The sequence below is a fragment of the Mustela nigripes genome, chromosome 3 (assembly GCF_022355385.1).
Source record: "Mustela nigripes isolate SB6536 chromosome 3, MUSNIG.SB6536, whole genome shotgun sequence".
In the NCBI taxonomy this organism is placed as follows: domain Eukaryota; kingdom Metazoa; phylum Chordata; class Mammalia; order Carnivora; family Mustelidae; genus Mustela; species Mustela nigripes.
In genome coordinates, this window is record NC_081559.1 from 1,470,339 (window position 1) to 1,491,555 (window position 21,217).

The 21,217-nt window shown below is 39.9% G+C and overlaps 1 protein-coding gene across 13 annotated transcripts in view; it reads left to right on the forward strand.

Annotated features, from left to right (window-relative positions):
• Window positions 1-21,217, forward strand: part of GULP1 (GULP PTB domain containing engulfment adaptor 1) — a 240,868-nt gene that overhangs the window by 155,931 nt on the left and 63,720 nt on the right. For all 13 annotated transcript variants that reach the window (XM_059393010.1, XM_059393021.1, XM_059393023.1 and 10 more), the window contains one exon: window positions 107-168. In XM_059393010.1, coding sequence (XP_059248993.1) covers window positions 107-168 — 62 coding nt within the window. The remainder of the gene's footprint in view (window positions 1-106; window positions 169-21,217) is intronic.

The following is a 21,217-nucleotide window of genomic DNA, read 5'->3' on the forward strand; positions in this document are numbered from 1 at the left end:
CGATTTAGAAATGCTCCCACCCCTTTCAGACTCCTTATGCTAATGAATAAATATGACCCCCTCAGAACATGTAATTTAATTTGACCTTGTGTATTCTTCATTGCAGACAAAACATGGATGCATACTCCTGAAGCTTTATCAAAACATTACATTCCCTATAATGCAAAGGTAAAATGGCTTATATGATATTTATTTAACTTATTTTGTTATGTTATTCTTATTAAATTCATGATTGATCTAAGAAAGATTGTTTATGTATTGGCATTTCCCAGTAGATGGTGCCTTAAAAAAAGTTTGCATAAGAAAGTTTGTAATATATAGTATGAGGAGTGATTTTTTCCACCAAATAAGTAATTCTTTTTTTCCCCTGTCACTCCAAATAAGCAATTATTTTATTTAATTATAAAGAGTATTCTTTATAATTGCAGTCTGTCATGCATGTATTCTCTTCAAATAATTTAGCTATCTTTAAAATTATTTGCAATATCATGGCCTGTAGGAAATAAAACCACCAACAGATAAGCTTCCTTTGAAAGCATTTTAATGTTGCATTGCATAGACGAATGTAAAAACTAACCTGATCAGGAGAGAAATGAGCTACAATTTTAATGAATGCGATTTTCATTCAAAAAAAGAGACAAAACTTAAGCTATTAGGAAAACAGAAAAAAGCACATTTTTTGACTCTTGTGTTTAGTTTTCTTCATTTTAGTAAATGGAAGAAAGCCATCCATGTTCCATAAAGAAAAGGTCTTTAAAGAAAGGTGTTACTGTGTAATTAGGGAGCACGAAATCTGAAATAGATTGGAATACACTTGGAAGACACAGGAGAGAAAGTTGTGTTGGGGAGCGTGCAGGTGCGCCAGACTTAAGTAACTGACCTTTAGACACAGGATGGGAAAAAGAGAAAATGATAAAAATTATTCTTATAAAGAAAACTTAAGGGCTTATGAATTAGCAAACTCTGTACTGGGTATACTGTATATAATGAGATGAGGTATAAGGAATGATTTGAGAAAAAATGTTAAAAAACATATATTGAACAGAAAGTCAGTGCTCCTTGATAGAGAACCTCTTTCAGTGCTGGTCTGAGTCTGAATCAGTAGGAAGAAGCGTTTATAAGGTCATCTGGAGATTCATCCAGATCGTTGCTCAGCAGTGCGATGGGTAGAGTGTGGCACCTCCGCTTTTTCTTGCTGACTTTGTAGCAAAGAAATACTCTAAAACATTTTCAGTGTAAAGCTAACGTGCTTGACGAAATAAGTCAATCGGAGAAAGACAACTACCATACGATCTCCCTGATATGAGGAAGCTGAGAGGCAACGTGGGGGGTTAGGAGAAGAATCAATGAAACAAGATGGGATTGGGAGGGAGACAAACCATCAGAGACTCTTAATCTCACAAAACAAACTGAGGGTTGCTGGGGGGAGGGGGTTGGGGGAAGGGTGGTGGGGTTATGGACACTGGGGAAGGTATGTGCTATGGTGAGTGCTGCGAAGTGTGTAAACCTGGCGATTCACAGACCTGTACCCCTGGGGCTAATAATACATTATATGTTAATAAAAAAATAAAACGTTTAAAAAAAAAAAAGCTAATGTGCTTGAAATCACTGCAGTGCTTAGGGCTTTCCCTCTAATGTGACATGAGGTTTGATTGCCATGACTTAGTGTGAAAAGTTTAGTCAGCTGCATGAGAAAAATTGAGTTACTATCATCTCTCTCTTCCGCAGATACTCTCCATGTTAGCTGTTGAGAAATTGTATGAAAACATTTTAGAACAAAATTAATTTTGAAAACCACTATTATTTTAAAGTGCATGCTCAGTTTTTGATAATATTATGTATCATACCAGAATCGTGTCTTTTAACTGAAACCACCACATATTACTTATTTTTATATATGACTGAAATGTCTCATTTTGAAAAACTGGATTGAAAGATTCTGATTGAATCCTTCTGATGTAAAGGATTGAAAGATTCTCATGAGAACTGTCCCTGACTTTTGGGTTAGGGTGAAGAGTAGAGATTGTCATCTGTGCTACTTCACAGCTGCAGAGCTGCTCTAAGTTATTCTGCACGAAGGAGAGGGCGCGCAAACACCTTCGCAGACTGGGGTTGGTAAATTACGGAGGAGCAAGTTGATTTTGTCCGTTCTGATACGTCCTCCTGAGCGGTAAATATGTCAGGTACACCAAGTAGTGTTGCAACTGTGTGAAGAACATTTTTTTTTTTCTGAATTCCTTTTTTTGCAGAACACTTTGAACTCATCATTAGTAGTTATTTTTGAAAATTTTCTAGATCTCTTTAGAGTACGTGCTGCTTGTAAACCAAACCAGTATCCACTGGATGTACCTTAGCACAACAACAGCAACACAGAATATAGACTCTTGGGGTTCCTGACTGGCTCAGCCTGTACATTGTGTGACTCTTGATCCTCAGGGTCATGAGTTCAAGCCCCATGTTGGATGTAAAATGTACCTAAAAAATCCACAACAAAAAATAGTAATAAAAAAAAGGTAAAGAAAAAAAACACAAGAAAGATAAAGATGAGAGATTAATAAATGTATGAAAAAGACCCTCCACTTATAATCAAATAAATAGTTAAAAATGGACTCTCTATATTGGATGAATTAATGCATAATAACATTTCCAAAGTAATTACAAGTAGTTACATTTCAGTGGGCTCTAATATATACCAGGTACATGATCTCACTTATTATTTGCCAGGACTTAGTATAGTGATTATTGATCTTTACATAAGAGAAAACTTTGTTTTACGTAGGAGAAATTAAGGCTGAAAGATTAAGTAACCTGCCTGTTGTCACAGACCCTGTAAGTCGGAGCCAAAGTTGGAAACTGAGGTCTGTGGGGCTTCAGAGATTGGCTGTTGTTCATGTGCAGAGTAACACTCGATTTACCAGTCACCCGCTGCGTTGCTGATAGCGTGAGGTGCTGTTCCGGAAACTTCACTGAATATCGGTGAAGCTTCAGAGCTGTATGACATGTGTCTTACAGGCTCATGGACCTTCCGTCCTAAGGAAATATCACACAGACGTGAGCAGTGTAGAAGTCAGATCATGTTCTGGGTCATTCCGATGTCACTGAACAGAAAGCTAAGGAGATTCGGAGAATGGTGAGACTCTGCTTTCGTGAAAGTGGGAGTGAGCTCGAATTTCCAGGTCAAAACAAGGGAGAAGTGACCATTTCATGCAGAGATATCTGAAGGACGATGAGTCGAGTCCGCAAGGTCTGAGTCACAACAGTGTGCTGAGAGTTGGGCGGGGACCTCGAGTGCTGACGATGGTGAAGTATTTAATCAGTCAGAGTGGCGTCAGAGAAACAGGTGTGAGGATGTGTACACACACACACACACACACACACACACACATTTATCTCAAGGAACAGGTTACACAATTTTGGCACTGGCTAGGCAGGTCTGAAAAGCATACAGCAGGCCATCAGGAAGGGCAGGTTGGATGTTCTTGGGCAGGAGCTGACCACAGGTAAAATTTCTTCTTTAGGGACATAGCAGTTCCATTCTCAAGACCTTGAAATTGATATCAAACCCTCCTGTACTATTTTTTACATAAAGCCAACTGATTATAGATGTTAATCATATCTATAAAGTAACTTGGTGGCAACACTTGGGTTAGAATTTTTTTTTTTTTTTGAAAGATTTCTTTTTTCTTTTTTTTTTTATTTGACAGACAGAGATCACAAGTAGGCAAAGAGGCAGGCAGAGAGAGAGGAGGAAGCAGGCTCCCCACTGAGCAGAGAGCCCGATGCGGGGCTCGATCCCTGGAAACTGGGATCATGACCTGAACTGAAGGCAGAGGCTTTAACCCACTGAGCCACCCAGGCGCCCCTTGGGTTAGAATTTTTCTTTTAATTTTTAATTTTTATAAACATATATTTTTATCCCCAGGGATACAGGTCTAGAATTTGATTGCATAGCTGCAGAGTATAAGCTGTCCACGGTGCCGCATAGCACTGACATCGCAGGTACTAATGATGGGCAAAGCTAAAGAGACAAGCTGGAAAGGCTTTGCATGGCCATAGAAGCAGTTTGAGTAGGGAACTAACTAAGGATTTTAGGAAGATAAATGTTTAGTGATCTGAAAGTTGATTTGGGTCAGGAGAGAAGGAGTTAACGTTAATGGCCCAAGTGTGTGATCCTGTGTTTATAGAGGGTAACAGGTAAACACGCAGTGGAAAATAAAGATGTGCTAAATACTGCAAGGGAGGAATTGGTGCAACAGAGGAATAGTTTATATGCAGAAGAAAAATGGCTATTTTCATCCTGGCTAAAAGAGGGAAAGATCATACTATTATCGAGATTCCTACCACTTCATTCACTTTTGGGATCCACTGGTTACAAATTAACCTGAAAAATTTACCAGAAATGTTCAAGAACTATAATTCTCCCTGGGGAAGCATGTAATAATGTGTACATTTAGGTGTTTTCACTTTGAAAATAATAGTTGTCTGCTCATGTTATTTCTTTAAGAACATACTTTAGTTCCACATTCTTTCATTTTCTGTAAAATTCAATTTCAGAAATTCACATTTTTCAGAGTATGCTCATTTCAGATCTTATATGGTTATAAAATAATTGTTTTCTTTCAGAAGCATTTTTTTGTACAGGGTTCATTCCTTTTTTTTTTTTTTTTTTTAAATGAGCAGTGACAGCTTTAATACTCATTCATTGGGAAATCTGCCTCTCCTGTACTCTATAGTGATGTTTTCAAACTGCAGGTTATGCTTCATGAGAAAAATTGGGTCACGGGAGGCATGTATGTAAAGATGAAATGGAATAGAAGAGAAAAAGAAAAGACGTTTGTAGAATGCATATGGTAAACGTCAAATTGTTCCATAAAATTGTGGTTCATAGTCATTGAGTATGAAAGCCACTGCGTTTAAACAAAGACTTCACCAGATTTAACCAATTTAAGTCATGAAATAATAGTAGGGGAGCTGCTTGAAAGAGCCATTAAATTCTAGAAGAGATGATCCACATGGACGTTCAGCCACACGTCATTGAATGTCGCGTCTTATTGACTAGCATGTTGTATGAATAACATGGTCATGTGCATTGAATATGCACGTGAGCATGTTAGGAACGACAGAGAAACAAAGTAAAGTGTAGGTTCACTTGTGCTCTCATTCCTTCACACATGTGCTACCCATCGGAATGCAGCCCCTAATATATGCAAGGTCCTGATCTAGAAACACAGGAATTGATCAGTAAGCCAAATAGATAAAATCCTGCCTTCCTGGGCTTTACATATAATAAACAAAATAATACTACTTTCTCAGAAATACCTGATAAGAAAGCTGGTTTTATTTGTTAATACATGGATTATTATATTGATTTGTATTATTTGTTACTGACATATAGCATTAATGTTTATATATTATATGGTGAATACGCATGTTTGTATATATAACATTGACATAGTGTCTATTAATACAGTATTCCAGGCTGCACTAATTTGCAGTGCAGAGAAAGCAGGATACTAGGAATCGGGAGAAGTGGGAAGGAGGGTGCCACCGTATTACACACAGTGTCGGGAAGATCTCTGAGGAGGGCAGAAGCCTGAAGAAAACCTGAAAGATGCGGGAGTGAGCATGTGATGGCAGCAGGGGACAGCGGTCCGGACATGGCTAGCAGGCGTCAGGCGTCCCCGCCCAGCCGAGACCGGGCAGTCCGGGCCAGCGGGTGGGAACGCTGTAGGACGCGGGGGGGGATGCTGGGAAGTTCCCAAGACAGGTGGAGCAGAGCAGCTGGGACCCCTGGCGTCCTGTAGTTCTTTTAGGGCCTCGTAGACCACTCTTAAAACTTGAAAACCCTTCAGTTTGCAGAAGTTTTAAGAGAGATAGGATCTGAGACACGTTTTTAACAGGATTGAATTAACCGTAAGGAGACTACGCAGGAGGACTCACTCAGGAGTGCCGTGCGGGCACCCAGGCCCGGAAAGGGACTGTGGCTTGAGTCTGAGGAGGAGTGGAGGAGAAAGGCCGGGGGCCTCCAGGTAGAGTTTGAAGGTGGTGCTGGTAGGGCCTATGGTGGATGGATTGCGTCTTAGCTTTTCTATTTCTGCCGTGATCAGAACATTAAAAGGAAATTTTAAGGTTTTTTTTTTCATCACCCTTAAGGAAGAACATAGAATTTTCCTTCCCCTCAGGCGTTTGATGAGCCTGCTGAACCATCTTTTCTATAAAGGTGAAATACTAGAAAACTTTTACTTTAACAAACTTACTATTCTGTGGGTGCAAAATGATGGTTTTTCAAATGAAGCATATTAGGATATTTCATACAAATTTTTTTTTTTTTTTTAAGATTTTACTTATTTATTTGACAGAGAGAGAGACATCACAAGTAGGCAGAGAGAGAGAGGGGAAGCAGGTCCCCGCTGAGCAGAGAGCCCCATGCGGGGCTTGATCCTAGGACCCTGAGATCATGACCTGAGCTGAAGGCAGAGGCTTAACCTACAGAGCCACCCAGGTGCCCCCCAAAACACTTACTTATAAGTGTCTTATTCTAAAATGTATTATTATCCCAAAAAAGGTTGGTGTACTTATCTTATGAAATACCTGGCTTTTTAAAAGTATGTAAGCATGTGGTTCTAGCGAGATGACCGTTCATACAACTTCGCACTGTTCTGCAGTAAAGAGAGGCGGCGTTCCTTGGTTGTCAGTGTGCTGCGTTCCAGGTTTTCAGAGTGAGGGAATCAGAAACAAAGGGGAACATGGACCTTGACCTTAAAAACTTACAACTTCCCTTGGGGAGATAGGGGCCCTGGAAACAAAGAATTTCAGAAGAAAATTAATTAGATTGTGACCAAAAAGATAAAATATGAATGCCAAGGACAAGTTTAAAAAGAAAGATCATGATGTATTTCAAGATATCTATCTAGAGGTATCATAGTTGAAGCATGCCCGTTGCTAGGAGGTGCATTCGACGAGACAAGGCTTGACTGAGTTGTGACCCTCGGCATCTCGCTGACTGAGGGAGTCCTGTGGTTTCCTGCCAGCCTTTCTCAGCATCACAGCATAATCGTCCTCAACATTTATAGCCTCCAAGCTCTTTTTGGCTTCCAAAAACAAACAAAAAACAGCAAGGAACAAAAACACCCCCCCCCCATGAAAACCAGATCTAATCGGAAATACGCAGTAAGTGGGTAGCACTTGAGGATTCTGCCCTTGCACACGTTACCACGTCCATCCGGAGCTTCCTGCTCAGTGGTCATTGGTACAGAGACGTCAGAACCCAGGTGTACCCCACAGTGGCAAGGCTGTATCCCAGCAATTCCATGGATGGTTCTAGAATTTGATCAGAACAGCTGCATAGTTGCTGCTTCCTTTTTCAAGGGTTGGAGCAGCCCCTTCTCAGTCAAAGTGTCTGGCTTCAAAGTTCAGCTCTCTTAGTTAGTATCTCAATTATGTGACTTTTCTATCCTTCAGTTTTCTCATTTAAATTAGTAATTGTACCTACTTCATTGTACTGCGAGGAGGCTTAAATGAGTTCATATATTAAAAACCTCTTCAATCAATGTCTTGTATATCAAAGGCTTGTTATTATTATTAATATGTTTACGATAGCCAGTGTTCTGTCAACTTTGGAGCTGCCCTACTTCTTATTATCTCTTGAGAATAATGTTGCATTTGCATTATTCTCTGAAAAACAGAACAAAGTTCTTAGTGTACATGTCAGGTGTTGTATCCTTTGCATTTACATCAGAAATCCTGAGATCAGCCAGTGCTCCTGCAGTGGCCAGCTTGAGAAGTTCAACCTGGAACTAAAGGGTTTCCCTGTGAGGACAGGAGACCCAACAGTGCTGACCTTGTAGGTTTATATACCAGATAAGATTTGGATTGTTAAAGAAAAATGCTATCGTAGTCAGACTTTCCTGTTACCTTGAGTTTTGCACAATTGCATTCCAGAGCAGGATGTTAATCCAAAGATCGTCTTGGTTTTAAAGTCAAATACGGAAAGATAAGTAAGTCCATGTAAACCTTATAAAACTGTTATGGAGTTTTATAAGTAAAAAGTTAATGAAGAGAGAAAAATTGCAACATTATGTGGCCTAATGAGTCATGTTAAAGAAAAGTTTTAATGTAACTAAATTATTTTACTAATGATTTCTCAAATTAGTTTTGGTGAGTATATGATAAACTACCCTTCAGTGAAATGTTAATACTGCTTTATGACTTTTAACAGAAGAAAATTTGGGTCCCAGAAATAAATGTCTAGTATAGTGTCCGAACAAAAGGAAATTAGCAAAGAAAACATTCAACTGGAACCCAGTGGAAATCACCTAAACTTGGGCAAAAGATACATCCTTATAGTTGACGAGATGTATTGCTAATACATCTGGAAGGATTTAGGATTACAGATTCCTAAGATTCTCTAGAGCAGCTTTAGAGTAGTGACAAACACAAGCATTTGCAATTTGCTGGTTGTGGATGGTGGGGGGCGGGATGTAAACAAAGCAGAACAGAAAAGCAAAAACCATAGCACTCTGCTGCATTCCATGTGATTCATTTCATTGGTTCAAAACTGGATTTAGTTAATCTCCAAGCATAGGGACCATTTCAAAAAAAATTTTTTATAGTCTTTTTTAAAAAGTTTTCTTAGACATTAGAACTGGTTTTTAGTAATGCTAATATGTGTATAACATAATCATTCCAAACATTTTAAAATTGTAGTTTAAGCATAAAAATTGAACATTAATTATCATTCTTCCCAATTAAAAAAGGGATATATGCTATATCATATATATTGGTAATAATTCTGCATTTGTACTCTTTGGAAATGTCCCTTTATGACACATGCTATAAAAGAAAAATAGAAAGCGGTAGTATGTTATTTTTCCATTGTTTTCTTTAGAATGGAAAGCCATAAATCTTTCATGCTAAACTGAAAAAGAATATAGTATTAATGGGAAATTTGTTGAATTATGACTTTGTAATTGGTATGTGCTTAGTGATGAAGTTCTAGAACCTAGGTGAGGTTCGGTGGGCTGAGGTCCGGAGCCGATGACCAAGAAAGATTTCTTGAGACCTCTTTGGTGCAAAATGGTGGTTTATTAGAGCCCGGGGACAGGGCCCGCGGGCAGGAAGAGCTGCTGCCCCGGGCTGTGAGGGTCGGCGGGTTCTATGCCTCGCGGCGGCGGAAGGGGAGGGAAGGGAGGTTCCCAGGGCGTTCTCCCATGCGACGGACCGCCTGCAAGGTGCGGGGGAGGCCTTGCCCTTGTGGCCTGATCAGTGTCGTCTTTAGGTCAGGCACTGACATCAAGAGAGTTGGGAGATCCTTGGTGCGGTGTTAGGATCCTGCGGTCATTCACCTTCCCTTCTACCTGAGCCGCCTCCGGTGTACGGTGGGAGGGAGACATGAGGGCTTCAGGAACCGAGAGTGATTTGCCTCTGGAAATCTGTGCTACTGATAAGGCAACCTCCCTGTTTAGGTCTCTAGGGCATCTGTAGAGCGAGGGAGACTGCTGTCCCGCAGGATGGCGATCCCTGCAAGTCAACTAGTTATCGTTGTATGGCGGTCAGGGGCGCCTGAGGAAGGCCACACATGGGGAGGGGAGCGGGTGCAGAGGGGGTGCAGGGCGCCGGCTTCTGCTCTGTCCTCAGCCGGCCTCCTGCTCCCTCATCATGAGGAAATACTAAGATATATAGAAAAGAGAAATGACAATAAGCACCCAACATCGCCTAATTTCTCAATTCTGGAGATGAATTTATAAAACAAATCTAATTACTGAAAAGCATATGCTTGTTTTAAAAGATGCTCAATTGTGTTTCCTTGGTTCTCCCCAAGTTTCCTCAGGTGACTGAAATAGTTATTTCTAAAAATTTTTATTTACTCATTATTTCTTTTTTATTGCAGTATATTGACTTATGCAACATTATATTACTTTCAGGTATACGACAAAATGATTAGATATCTGTGTGTATCGTAAAGTGGTCACCACAGTAAATCGAATCAACACAATTTTGAAGGTGATTATCATTGTAAACTTACTTTACATATAAGAATTCTCTTAAAAATTATCACAGCTGTTAGAAATTATTGAATAGAAACTAAAAATTCCATATTAATTACTCCTTACAACATTTCACTACGAACTACATTCTTTTTCTTAAGAAAAAAAAACCTTCTATGTGTTAAGGATTCATAGACTTTTGGTATTGAAAAGGACTTCAGGAATCTTCCAGTTACATCTCTTTCTTGATAAAATAAATTGAGGCTCAAACTTACACAAGATCGTAGCAAAATTCAGTCTAGAAATCAAATCTGGTCTAAGCACATTTTTCTTTCCATTGCAATCTACTATTCCCAGTTTTAAAGAGAAAACCTACTTAGCAAGCAGATGAATGAATCCAAAGACAAAACAGAGTATGTATACTTGTATTCCCTTTATATATGTTAGTTGTGAAGTTGGTTTTTCCGTGTAGCCCTGTCTGTCCGTTGGTGCCTAGGATATCCTTTACAACGAGCCAGGGCTTTGGCAGAGATGCGACCAGGAGGAGAGTAAGTGAAGTCTGTGGATTTACCTCCCCACCAGGGAGGCCACAAAGTCTAAGCTTTTGTAAAGTATTTTATTTGTCTTATTCTGCTTTGCTTAATGGTATTAATATTAATACAATCCGCCGATGAAAAATGCCTACGGTGTTATCTTTAAGTACTTCAGCTGAGAGCACCTAGTCATAAATGGGGAATTCTCTGAATGTTAGATACATTTGCCATTTAGTTCCTATTTCTGCATGGATTTGTGTGGCACTATGTGAAATAACAAGAAAGTTTGTTCATAGCCGAAGAATGTGAAAAAGGAGAAGTCTGATTTGGTCTCAGAGGGGCCAGGTAGTGGCATTCTGAAGCCTGGAATATGAAATTTAGGGATTTGGGCCAGAAGCACAACTAAGGGAGTGTTGTAGTTTTGGGGGGAAGAGCATTTGAAAATGTGAAAATAAATAAATAAATAAATAAAATTAAAGTTTTTTATCAAATTGATTTTTTGGTGAGTAATTAAAATAAGCATAAGCTAAATATAAGAAAATTAGGAAAGAACTGAACCTTTTTGAACAAAGGACCTATGAAAAATGAGAAATGGGAATGAAGAAGGAATTGTAATGGGAGATAAAACACCGCAGGAAACACCAGGGCTCTGGGATTATTTAGATTTAAACATTGAATCAGCATTGTTAGAGGCTACATGGTTGCATTTCCAGTACTGCTGGAAAGATGCTAGGTGGAAGCAAGTTGCTCCAGAATTCTGTCACTGGATTCCAGTATCGCGAAATAAGAGAATCAGCCGTTCGCTTCTGAGAAGGAGCTGCTGCTGACAAAACCAGGATTCCAGCCCGCTGTGTTCTTACATTTTAGGAGATGTTTGGCAGAAGTAATCTTTTGTCTCTTAAGAAATATGTGCATACATATATTTAAATCAACTAAAGCCATTTTTCTCTTTTTTCTAATCTTACGAACTATGGGAAATTTCATCTCCATAGCAATTATGCATATTTTTACATTTAAGAATGGTCTCCTATTGTGTGCTTGTTTCTTCAGTTTCCAAGAAAGTGTTTATTATCTTCTCTTTTTTCTTCCTGCTGGAATAAGCAGTTCCTTTTTCTGAACCTTTAAAAATCATGTTCAGAAAAGTACAAGTAGAGTCCTGTCTCCGTCTTTGCATCAGACAGTACTGGAACATCTCCTTTCCTGTAACTTCCATGTTGTGATAGCAAAGCAGTAAAAAGAAAGGCCCTGGGAGCTCGAGATGTGATGTAATTTATGCAACTCATAGTCTGAGAAAAAATGCATCTCCAAGTAGAGAGAGCACAGATAGAACACGGAAGAAGCAGTCGTTCACTTTTTAGTTCTGCGCTGTATTTGCTGAAAATATATTATTTTGTAAACATGATAAATCCTAGTTATCAAAAATTAAGCCACGTAGAAGAAAACAGAAGTATATAAATCAACACAATGCTCAAAATCATCTCGGGCAGAACTAACCCAGTGTCCCCCTTTGGTTACCAGAAATCCAGGTAACCTGGACTCAGGATACATACAAATACGAGAACAGACAGATTGAAAACGAGAGCGTTCAGCAGTGCATAAACCAACTTTCTGTGCATTTCACATCTGTCATCTCACTCAATCTTCACAAATGTCCAGTGAGATGAAGGCTATTAATATCCCCCATTAAACAGCAAAATTGTAACATTAAACTGCAAATAGTGAATGGTTAAGGAGAAGGAGGCTGGGAATGAAGAGATAGTTTGGAAGAATCAGCTTTATAAGAAGGAAATTAAAATATGCAAGCTGTTTTTCAATAAAGAGCATTGAACTTTACTTGAATCTAACAAAAAGAGAAGATGAAATTGAAGTGAATTAAAGGAGTTACTGAAAATCAGAAATGTGTGCCTTTGCCACACGGGATATTAATTCCTAGGAGATCGCTCCGGCATTAAAGGAAGACATTTATGAAAGTCGATAACTGTCTGGCCTCCTCCTGTTTTTCCTGAACAGCACAGCGCAGTTTCTGACCGTGCGTTTGGATAAGTGATGAGGCGGGCAGCAGCCGTGCTTCCTCCTCCCAGCACGCTCCACTCCCCGGATTTTGCTGCTCATTTCAACTCCACTGCCAAGATTTGCAACATTTACATTTTGTTCTGAAACTATGATTCCCTTGGTAGTTTAGTTCTAATTATATACTGAAATGGATTCAGATCACCAACACTCCTTTTGCCATTTCTTTTCTATTCCTGAGCTCTTGATGTGATTTTGGTTTTCCTTTTCTAAAAGTTTTTCAAAAAAGAGTAACTTCAGTTTTTCATGAGATGTTTCCCATTTGAGAATGTCTGCCTGTCATCTTAAATCTTCCTTCCCTCAGGACACTAGTCCCCAGTGTGGTTTCCCCTCTTTCTCCTGATGAGTAAATATCTGAATCCATCTCACTTTCCCCTTCAAGTTGTCCTCCTGTTTTTGTATAGATGCCCGAGACTTCATTCTTTATCATCGCCATTTTAATAACATAGCAAATGGGCTGACCTGAAGTCTCAGCAAGCATCCCTAACGCCTCGCAACCAGGAAATGGGGCCTTCAGCTCTGTTGCAAAGGCCGCCCAGGAGAAGTGAGCAGAAGGTGAGGCCACTGTTCGGCACAACACAGCAACAAACTCACTTACTCTAAGAAACAGACAGGGGTGACTAAGGGCTCTTACTCGTACAACGGAACCAACAATTTAGATCTGGGAGAGCCGTGTGCGGTCGTCAGAAAGAGCCCTGCGCTTTGGCATCTCAGAACCGAGTGGAAGGCGGGCTCCACAGCTGCATGGAAAGCTGGTGTGTAACTGCTTTCGTATCTATCTGTGCGATGCAAACAGTACTTCCCTTATCAAGCTTTTATGCCGGTGAAACAAGATAACGTCTGTACGTTGCCTAGTGCGTGGTCGGTGCTCCCTAACTGGTATGTCCCCTTGTCTCACTCTGTTATACCGAGACTTGATACAGACGTGATACGACACTGTTAACTATGGGGGGAAGTGTCCACACTTTCAAGCAACCAGGCGCAGATTGCCGTCTTCAGAATGCAGGGCGTGCTTGAGTAGGTCAGTTCTTTGCGTATTTGGCTAACACCACTGTTCCAAGACTGAGTGTGAGGAAATCGTAGGACCAAGTTGCACAATCTTTCCCTCCACCTGGACCCTGTCTCTCAGGCAGATTTTATCTCCGACAGAAAACTCAGGAATGGTGATAGACAAGGCAGCAGTGGTTAATTACTTCCTAGGAGAGTCAGAGTCAGAGAGCCTACATCGCTCTATCCCAGACTCTGTGCGGGTTCACGTAAGAGGTGGCATCCTGGGCATCTAGCAGGCACTGATCCGCCTTCACTTGATCCCCAGTTCTAATCCTAAATAATGAGAGGTAGATCTCCAGCTCTGTCAGGTTTTGCATTTATATCTGAGGATTACCACATGCACCACCTACTTGATTCCATGTCTTTTCTAATTGCTCATTAGAATGGTATCGCTCTAGACTTGCTCACACAGACATTCGCCGCGGTGACGGAACAAAAACAAAGCAAGTCTTGCGAGCACAGAGCTATTTTCGTCTGCAAGAATTCAGACCCGTAGTTTGCTATAGGAACTGCTGAGGGGAAGTGAGTGAGGCTGAATGTGCTCAGGCATTGTCAGGAGAAACATGTCAGTAAATTCGGTTTTTACAAGGTGTGTTGAGAGACTGAGGAAACCACAGCTAAAAAACTTAAGAAACTAGAATTCTGCAGATGATTTTGTATGTTTGCACGTGAGCCTGGCAATAACAGGTTAAAGAAGGAAATTGGGTACTATAATTAATGAATTATCTGTTCTTGAAATGTATGTAAGACAGAAAACTTAGGTACAGAGCACAGACCTATGAGCATTGTGTAAATGATACTTGCATAACTTTAGCTCAGACTTTTATCATGAAATAATGAATGTTACTTTTTACACTTATTTAGTAAATTTCACAAGTAATTTCACACCCTTCAATATGTTTTCCAATGTAGTAAAACTTGCAAAGAATGGAAATACCCATGACATTGTAGTGAATGATCCAAATAATAGGGCATTAATTAACCAAGTGAGTACAGTAGATTGTTCAATGGCCACGAACAGAAAATGGGAATCTTCGTAGTTAAAAAAGCAATTAAGGGACTATTACAAATTTAAATGATTTTGTTACTAGTTTCAGCATGAATCACCTCATGATGCGATGATGTGTAGAACTATATGCATAGTGAGTTTGATTTTAGGGCATAAATTTTTCATCTAGTTCCAAGAGGCAAATTCATAATTTCAGAAAATTGATTAACAAAAGACGTGAGTACTGACTTCGTAGTTCTTTACGGACTGGTTCAGCCTCCTCCCTTTTAGAATGTATGAGATGCCAGACTCCTGGTCTTACAGAAGAGTGTCCAAGGACTGCACAGTGTGGGATGATTGGAAGGACACACAAGACCCCTTGGGTCTCATGCATGTCTTTACACAAGTAAGACTTTAATGAAGGCAGTGAAGATGTTACAGCAAGAGAGAGAATACACACGACAGCCTCAGGGTCCAAGAAGCTTCCAGCACGGCTCTCTAGGACCCATGATTACCCACACAGGACTCATTTCCAGATTATGAACCACCAACACATGTGGAAGGAATTTTGGCTCATTCTTATCTTGGCCAAAAATAATGATCATTTTTCTACATACCCCAGAGAAGCCCACAGAGCCGGCTCAGTAGCTTACACACTGTGGCGTCTTGAATTACACTGAAGACCATCTGTGGGAGGGCTGAGGAAAGATTTCCTAATAGAGATTAAAAATCAATGGAAATGATTTTCATGATTACAGTGATGGGGCGATTTCAGTCACACATGCACAACGACGCAGAGACATTCCAGAAAATAGCACATTTTACGAAGTCTAAGGGTTCAATGTGGCCCGAGTGTAGAGTATAAATAAGTAAACTAGGAAAAGAATCATGAGGATAATTCCTCATTTGCATTCCTAAGTGACAAGCGTGTCGTGACGGACTTGAATTTAAGATAGGGATAATGAGATACCAAGTTAGAAACACCTCATCTGGAGATATCCAAGAAATAATTAAAAGCCCAGAATACAGAGCACAGTGTTTTGAGACCGCTCAGTAAGCACTGAGCAACTAAAAGACTAGTGCTGTGATCTTGCTCATAAATCCTGTCAGAGACCTGTTATAAACAGGACAACAAACAAAAAATTGTTTTGAAATCTGTCTCATGCTGTGAACTTGTGTTGGAACAGACTACTATTTTCAAGGTACAACACCTTCAGAGGAAAGTGTTTCTCAGTTAACAAAGGTATTTGCAGAAAACTAGTGAAAGCTGGCTTCCCGTGGAGAAGTTTGCCTTACCAGTTCCATTATGGCTCCTTTCCACCATATGGATTCAGAGGAGACATTCCTTTCTTTCTCTTCCATTTTCTCTTTCATTCAAGGATTTTAATTGACTTTTAAAAATCACAATTAATTGAAGTTAAGTGTGTGTGTGGACATGTGTGGACACACATACTCATCATTTACATGCATGTATGAGACACGTAAGTGCACGCACACGTAAGAGCTCTGAATTTATTGCATCTCGCAGATCAAACGACAAATGATACCAGCTTCTCCATCTGGCTATTTTCATGTTGGCATAGTGCCTTCAAAAGAAGCAAGTTCTTAAAGCCTGAAAAAACACAAAACTGCATTTTTTTTCTTTTCAGTGATGGGCCAATTTCTTTCAAGTACTAAATAGCGAGGATCATTAATATTTGTTAAAGGTTTATTTATTTATCTGAGAGAGAACAAGCAGGAGGAGGGGCAGAGGGAGAGGGACTCTCAAGCAGACTCCACGCTGAGCACGGAACCCGACATGGGGCTCGATCTTACGACCCTGAGAGCACGACCTGGGCTGAAACCAAGAGTCGGAGGCTTAACCGACTGTGCCCCCTCAGACTCCCCAGGCCCCCCAGATCATCCGGATTACGTTGTACGTGTACCTCATCCTGCCTCATGATAAAATATCTAAAAAGTGACCACAAACAAAAAGCTATTTTCCGTGAACTGCGAAGTTCCACATGTCATTTAGAATAGTAGCTTCTGTGCTGTGCAGACTGCCGTGGCTCTGCCAAGTGTTACTGCCTTCTGTTTTGCCTTTACATTCCAGTGAGGTAGTCAGAGCTAGTGCTATAGTTTACAAGTAGGACTAAGCACAGCCTCAGAGTGCTTAAATTACTTGCTGAAGGTCACACCATGTAATGAATGAAACCTGGGCTTCTGGGCAGATAATGTTCTTTTAGGTCCTAACCTATTTGAATTCTATTTCTTTTCCTCCTTAAGCTGCCTTATCTCTCTTTTCAGAAAAGTGAGAGTAGGGGAATATATTGTCCAATTACTCGTGTATTTTTAAACAGATAAAGATAATATTTTATTACATAAACAACTTCTGGTTTGGATTTTACCTTAAGCAACCTTCTGCGTAGAAGCCCATGGAAAAGCCAACTGCTTCTGAGAGTGCTGGGCTCTTGGTCCTGGGAAATGCGCTCCTTGCTGCCTGCCTTACTGCCCATTTCTTTTCTTTCTCTGCTTTTCCTAAACTGTGCACTTCCTTTCTGTGCTCCACTGTTGCAAATAGACATTTTAGGAAATTAGGCATGCATGTAGTGGGTCAGATTAAGAGCAGCCACGTGATTCGTGGCACAAAGAAACATCTTCACTGAGTGTGCAGAAATTAATCTTATTTGGGCTTAATTAGAATGGATCAGTCTTTAACTGGTGCATTTTTTTTAAAATGCAGATGCCCTGTCTGCTTATTCTAATTTTTTTTTTATTTTTTAGTTAATTGAGAGTGAGCCCAGAAACCTGCCTTTGTACTTGAGAAACATGGGAAAGATAAGGGTTTTTCTTTGTACTGGAGGGGACAAACAGCAAAACAAATGAAATACGCAGATAAAGTCTGTTTTAATCAGTCGTGTGCGCCGGCGCTCCCTGCCAGTCTCTCTAGCAAGCTGATAACAAGTGGGAAAACTGAGTGGCTTTCCTTTCCATCGTCTGCCCTTGCACACCAGCTGTGACAGTGTTAATAAGCATCAGAATCATCCAAAGGTGATGATTTAGGAGACTAAAAAGAAAATTGCAGAATCTGAGTAATCTATCAGACCGGTGATACCTAGGTAAATAAATCTCCGGGGAAGAAAGATCTTAAAATAAAATCATGCTACCTTAAGGAGTAACTTCGCTGTGCGATGGGGAGATACTTTTCTGAAGCTGTTCTTGGATATTTGCCTAGTACAGACCTGTTAGCATCCAGGTTTTCTGAATGTCCATCTTGATTTTCAGGATTTGATGGAGTCAAAATTATACAGTAGTTTGCCTTAGAAATTCCTTGTTTTCCTCCATTTTCTGTTCCACACTTCCTCCAGGGGGACATCTGTTTTTCCCAACTTCCCTTTTCTTAAATTCATACCCTTTAACCGCTGCTTTCTGTCAAGCCGGGTAAGTGTTGGTGAGCAGAGCTCCACTCATTGTACCAGCGTAATGGTGACCCGACAGCCTGTTCACTGCTTGTCGGGCACACATTCTGTCTTTTCCTCATGGCAGTCCTCTGAACTGGGAAATGGAGTGAGAACAACCTTTCGTGTACTTACCTGCTTTGGTTATTATCGTCGCCCCCATCTTACATATAAGGAGATTAAGGTTTAGAGAAATGTAATACCTTGCCCACTGTTACGGCTCGCAGTCAGGAGACTTCCCGAGCTCAGACAGCGTGGTTTTGGAGCATGAGCTTCTGATCACCACAGCATGTGCCGTCGGGTAGTAGAACTTTAAGCTCTTTGTCTTGCTGTAAGAAAATGTTTCCTGTAAAGGCCTTTCTGTGTCTTATTTTGTTTCTGTTAGGAAAAGGATGGGCCTGCGTCTTTTCACTTAATAGTCTCCTACTCTTCTGATAAGTACCTTCTAGCAATTTATTTCTGGGAAATTGCTAGAATAGAAAAGGGCAAGTGCCCATCATCACTGCCTTCTTCCAGAACATTCCTGCCAGAAGGCTGTTTCTTTTCCTCTCACAGGCTGCCATTTGCAACCTTAAACACTCTCTGTGTCCCCACTTCTTGTGTACCAGGTTTCACAGAGTTATATTTTCTATTTTCTATCCCTCAACTTATAAATTCCCTTTTGTTCAGAAAGTACATTTGTTACTCATTAGCCCTGGTTTCGTGGACAGCTTACTCATGCTTTATTAGAATTCAGTACTTAGGAAAGCCTTGGTGGTAAGGAACAGTTGGGGGAGGCTTTGTTTGGAAAGGATGCTAGGAAGGGGGAATGGATTGCTGCACTAGGCCAGTTCCAGTGAAAAGGGGGGAGGGAGATGCATGTGATGGCCATGGAAGGAGGGGTTAATGAGCTATTTAGTTTGTTATGGCTGGCAAGGCAATTTTTAAGGAAGGATTATTGGTACATTTGGGAACATTTGTCAGAATGCATTCTTGAACATAGACTCAGTTTTAAGGAAGATACTATTGCATATTTTTTATTGGTACTAAATGAATATGCTAGAGGAAATTACTAATTGTGTTCATAAAGTAATGTCTATAATTTTAATTTATATAGAAATGGAGATTAACTGTCTTACCAAAGTTAAAAATTATCTGCCTTCAATCTACAAACTTACGAAACGTTTCCTGATATTTCTGTAACTCTTAAATGAGATCATTGCCATAGTGTGTGACGTGTAGTAGAAGGCTGATTCATGTTAGAAATACATGTTCCATTCGCTCTGCTTTTTAGCCATCTGCAAGAATTTAATCTCTGAGGATTTCAGAATGCCAGTAGAGCGTAACTTAAAGAAGCTTTTATGGGGTGCTCTAATGGAGTTTTCCTAGAAAGTCTCCTTTTCATGTAAATATAACTAGACATGAATACAACTGCCATGGGCTTTGAATATAACTATTCACTGAGTCCTTTCTACGAGCGATGAGAGCACAGTTACCTAGCTGATGCCTTAGGGATCCCGGAATTAGTAATGCTATTGTCACGTTTCTTTTGACAATATTGTATAAAGTCTGAGTAATACAGATATACATTTACAGTAATTCTTAGAAATCTGTGTTTACCTGTATCCTAATTCTCTGCATTTAATTTTATGTTAACATATACTTATTAAAATAAAGTCTTAACAAGTCTTTTTAAAAGTGTTTATCATAATTGGCTCAACACATTTTTTGTCCTGGTAATTACCACCCTTGATTTGGTACCATGGAATATATCAAAAGTAATGCTGACAACATCTTAAGAGAGCTGAGTAGTGGAAATAATTCATCTGTCACTATAGAAGCGACCTATAGTGACCATAGAAGAGAATGTTACGACTTTTAACTTCCAGAGTTAACAATGTGGAGATAAGGACAGCTCTCAAAAGAATGCACTGTCTGAAAAATATAACCGATAAGATGTCCGGATTCGTGTATTCTCAATTTCAAAAACTTGACTGTAGAAAGTCATTGGGACTTTTAAAAGCTTGGTGGATCTGTTGGAGGTGGGAACTATACTAAAGAGAATCGTTTTTAGAGCTGGGTTTGAGCTGCCTGTATGTTACATGGACCCTGCCGTGCCTTGAAGTGCATTTCATACCAAGAATTATTTCATGATTCAGTAAGTTAAATGTTGACATAACAATTACAAAGAAAGTGATTGGGACAGGCGGCCATGTAGGACAGAATGTAAAGGCAAACATTGTGTTTTATCCCATTTTGATTGAGAGTGATAGGTATTTCTCCAAAGTAATTGAAAATAGCAAAGTATATGATGGGTTGAAGTAAAGTCCATAATAACTGTGAAGCTGGTTTTCATATTTATAGTTTCTATAAAAATAAAACAAATATCTAGTGGGCTCTTTCAAATTTAATGAACTGTCCAACATTTCAGCTAGTGAAGTCATATTAGTCAGTTGCATTATCAAATTCCTGTCGTGGATAGGAGACACTTCTATTTTATCTTGTCAACTGTGACTCATACATTAACAAGTTGTGTTTGTGCTGTGACTAAAGAACTCGTAGCCTCGTTTATGATTTACCTCTAGCAAATTTATAGGACCACATGGCTTTTGACTAAAAACCTCTTTCTACTCTGTATTCTTGTTTTATTTTGTTTGCTTCATTCTTCTATTTTATTTATCTTCCCCTATTTTGTTACTCTTCATAAGCCACCTTAAATACATTTGGGAACATAGTGGAATGCTTTTTTAAATCAGTGAGATGAAAAAATGATGTGGGCTTTGGGATTTTTTTCCTTTTTGTTTTTGAGGAAGGAACTGTGCCTGGGTCCCTGGGAACCCAAAATCAGTCATCACCAAAGTTCTCTTGGTCCTCCACCTCTCTTCTGAACCTTGCTGTTTCTTTCTCCAAGGAAAACCAGCTGTTCTGAAGACACTGAATCTAGTTGCCCTTCCCATCCTTGAACACTTTGTGCAAATGGTGGATGTTTTCTCCACACAACTCTCCCCAGAACACTGGCTTGGCAGGCGAATTGACTGGCGTTCTCTTTGTGTTCTCCCTGTAATCTCCTAGCTTTGAGTCTCGTGTCATCAAACTGAGCCAGTTATCTTCTCCTAGCTGAAGTCATCTACAATACCCAGATCACTCCTCCATTCCTTCCGGATTCTAGATCCT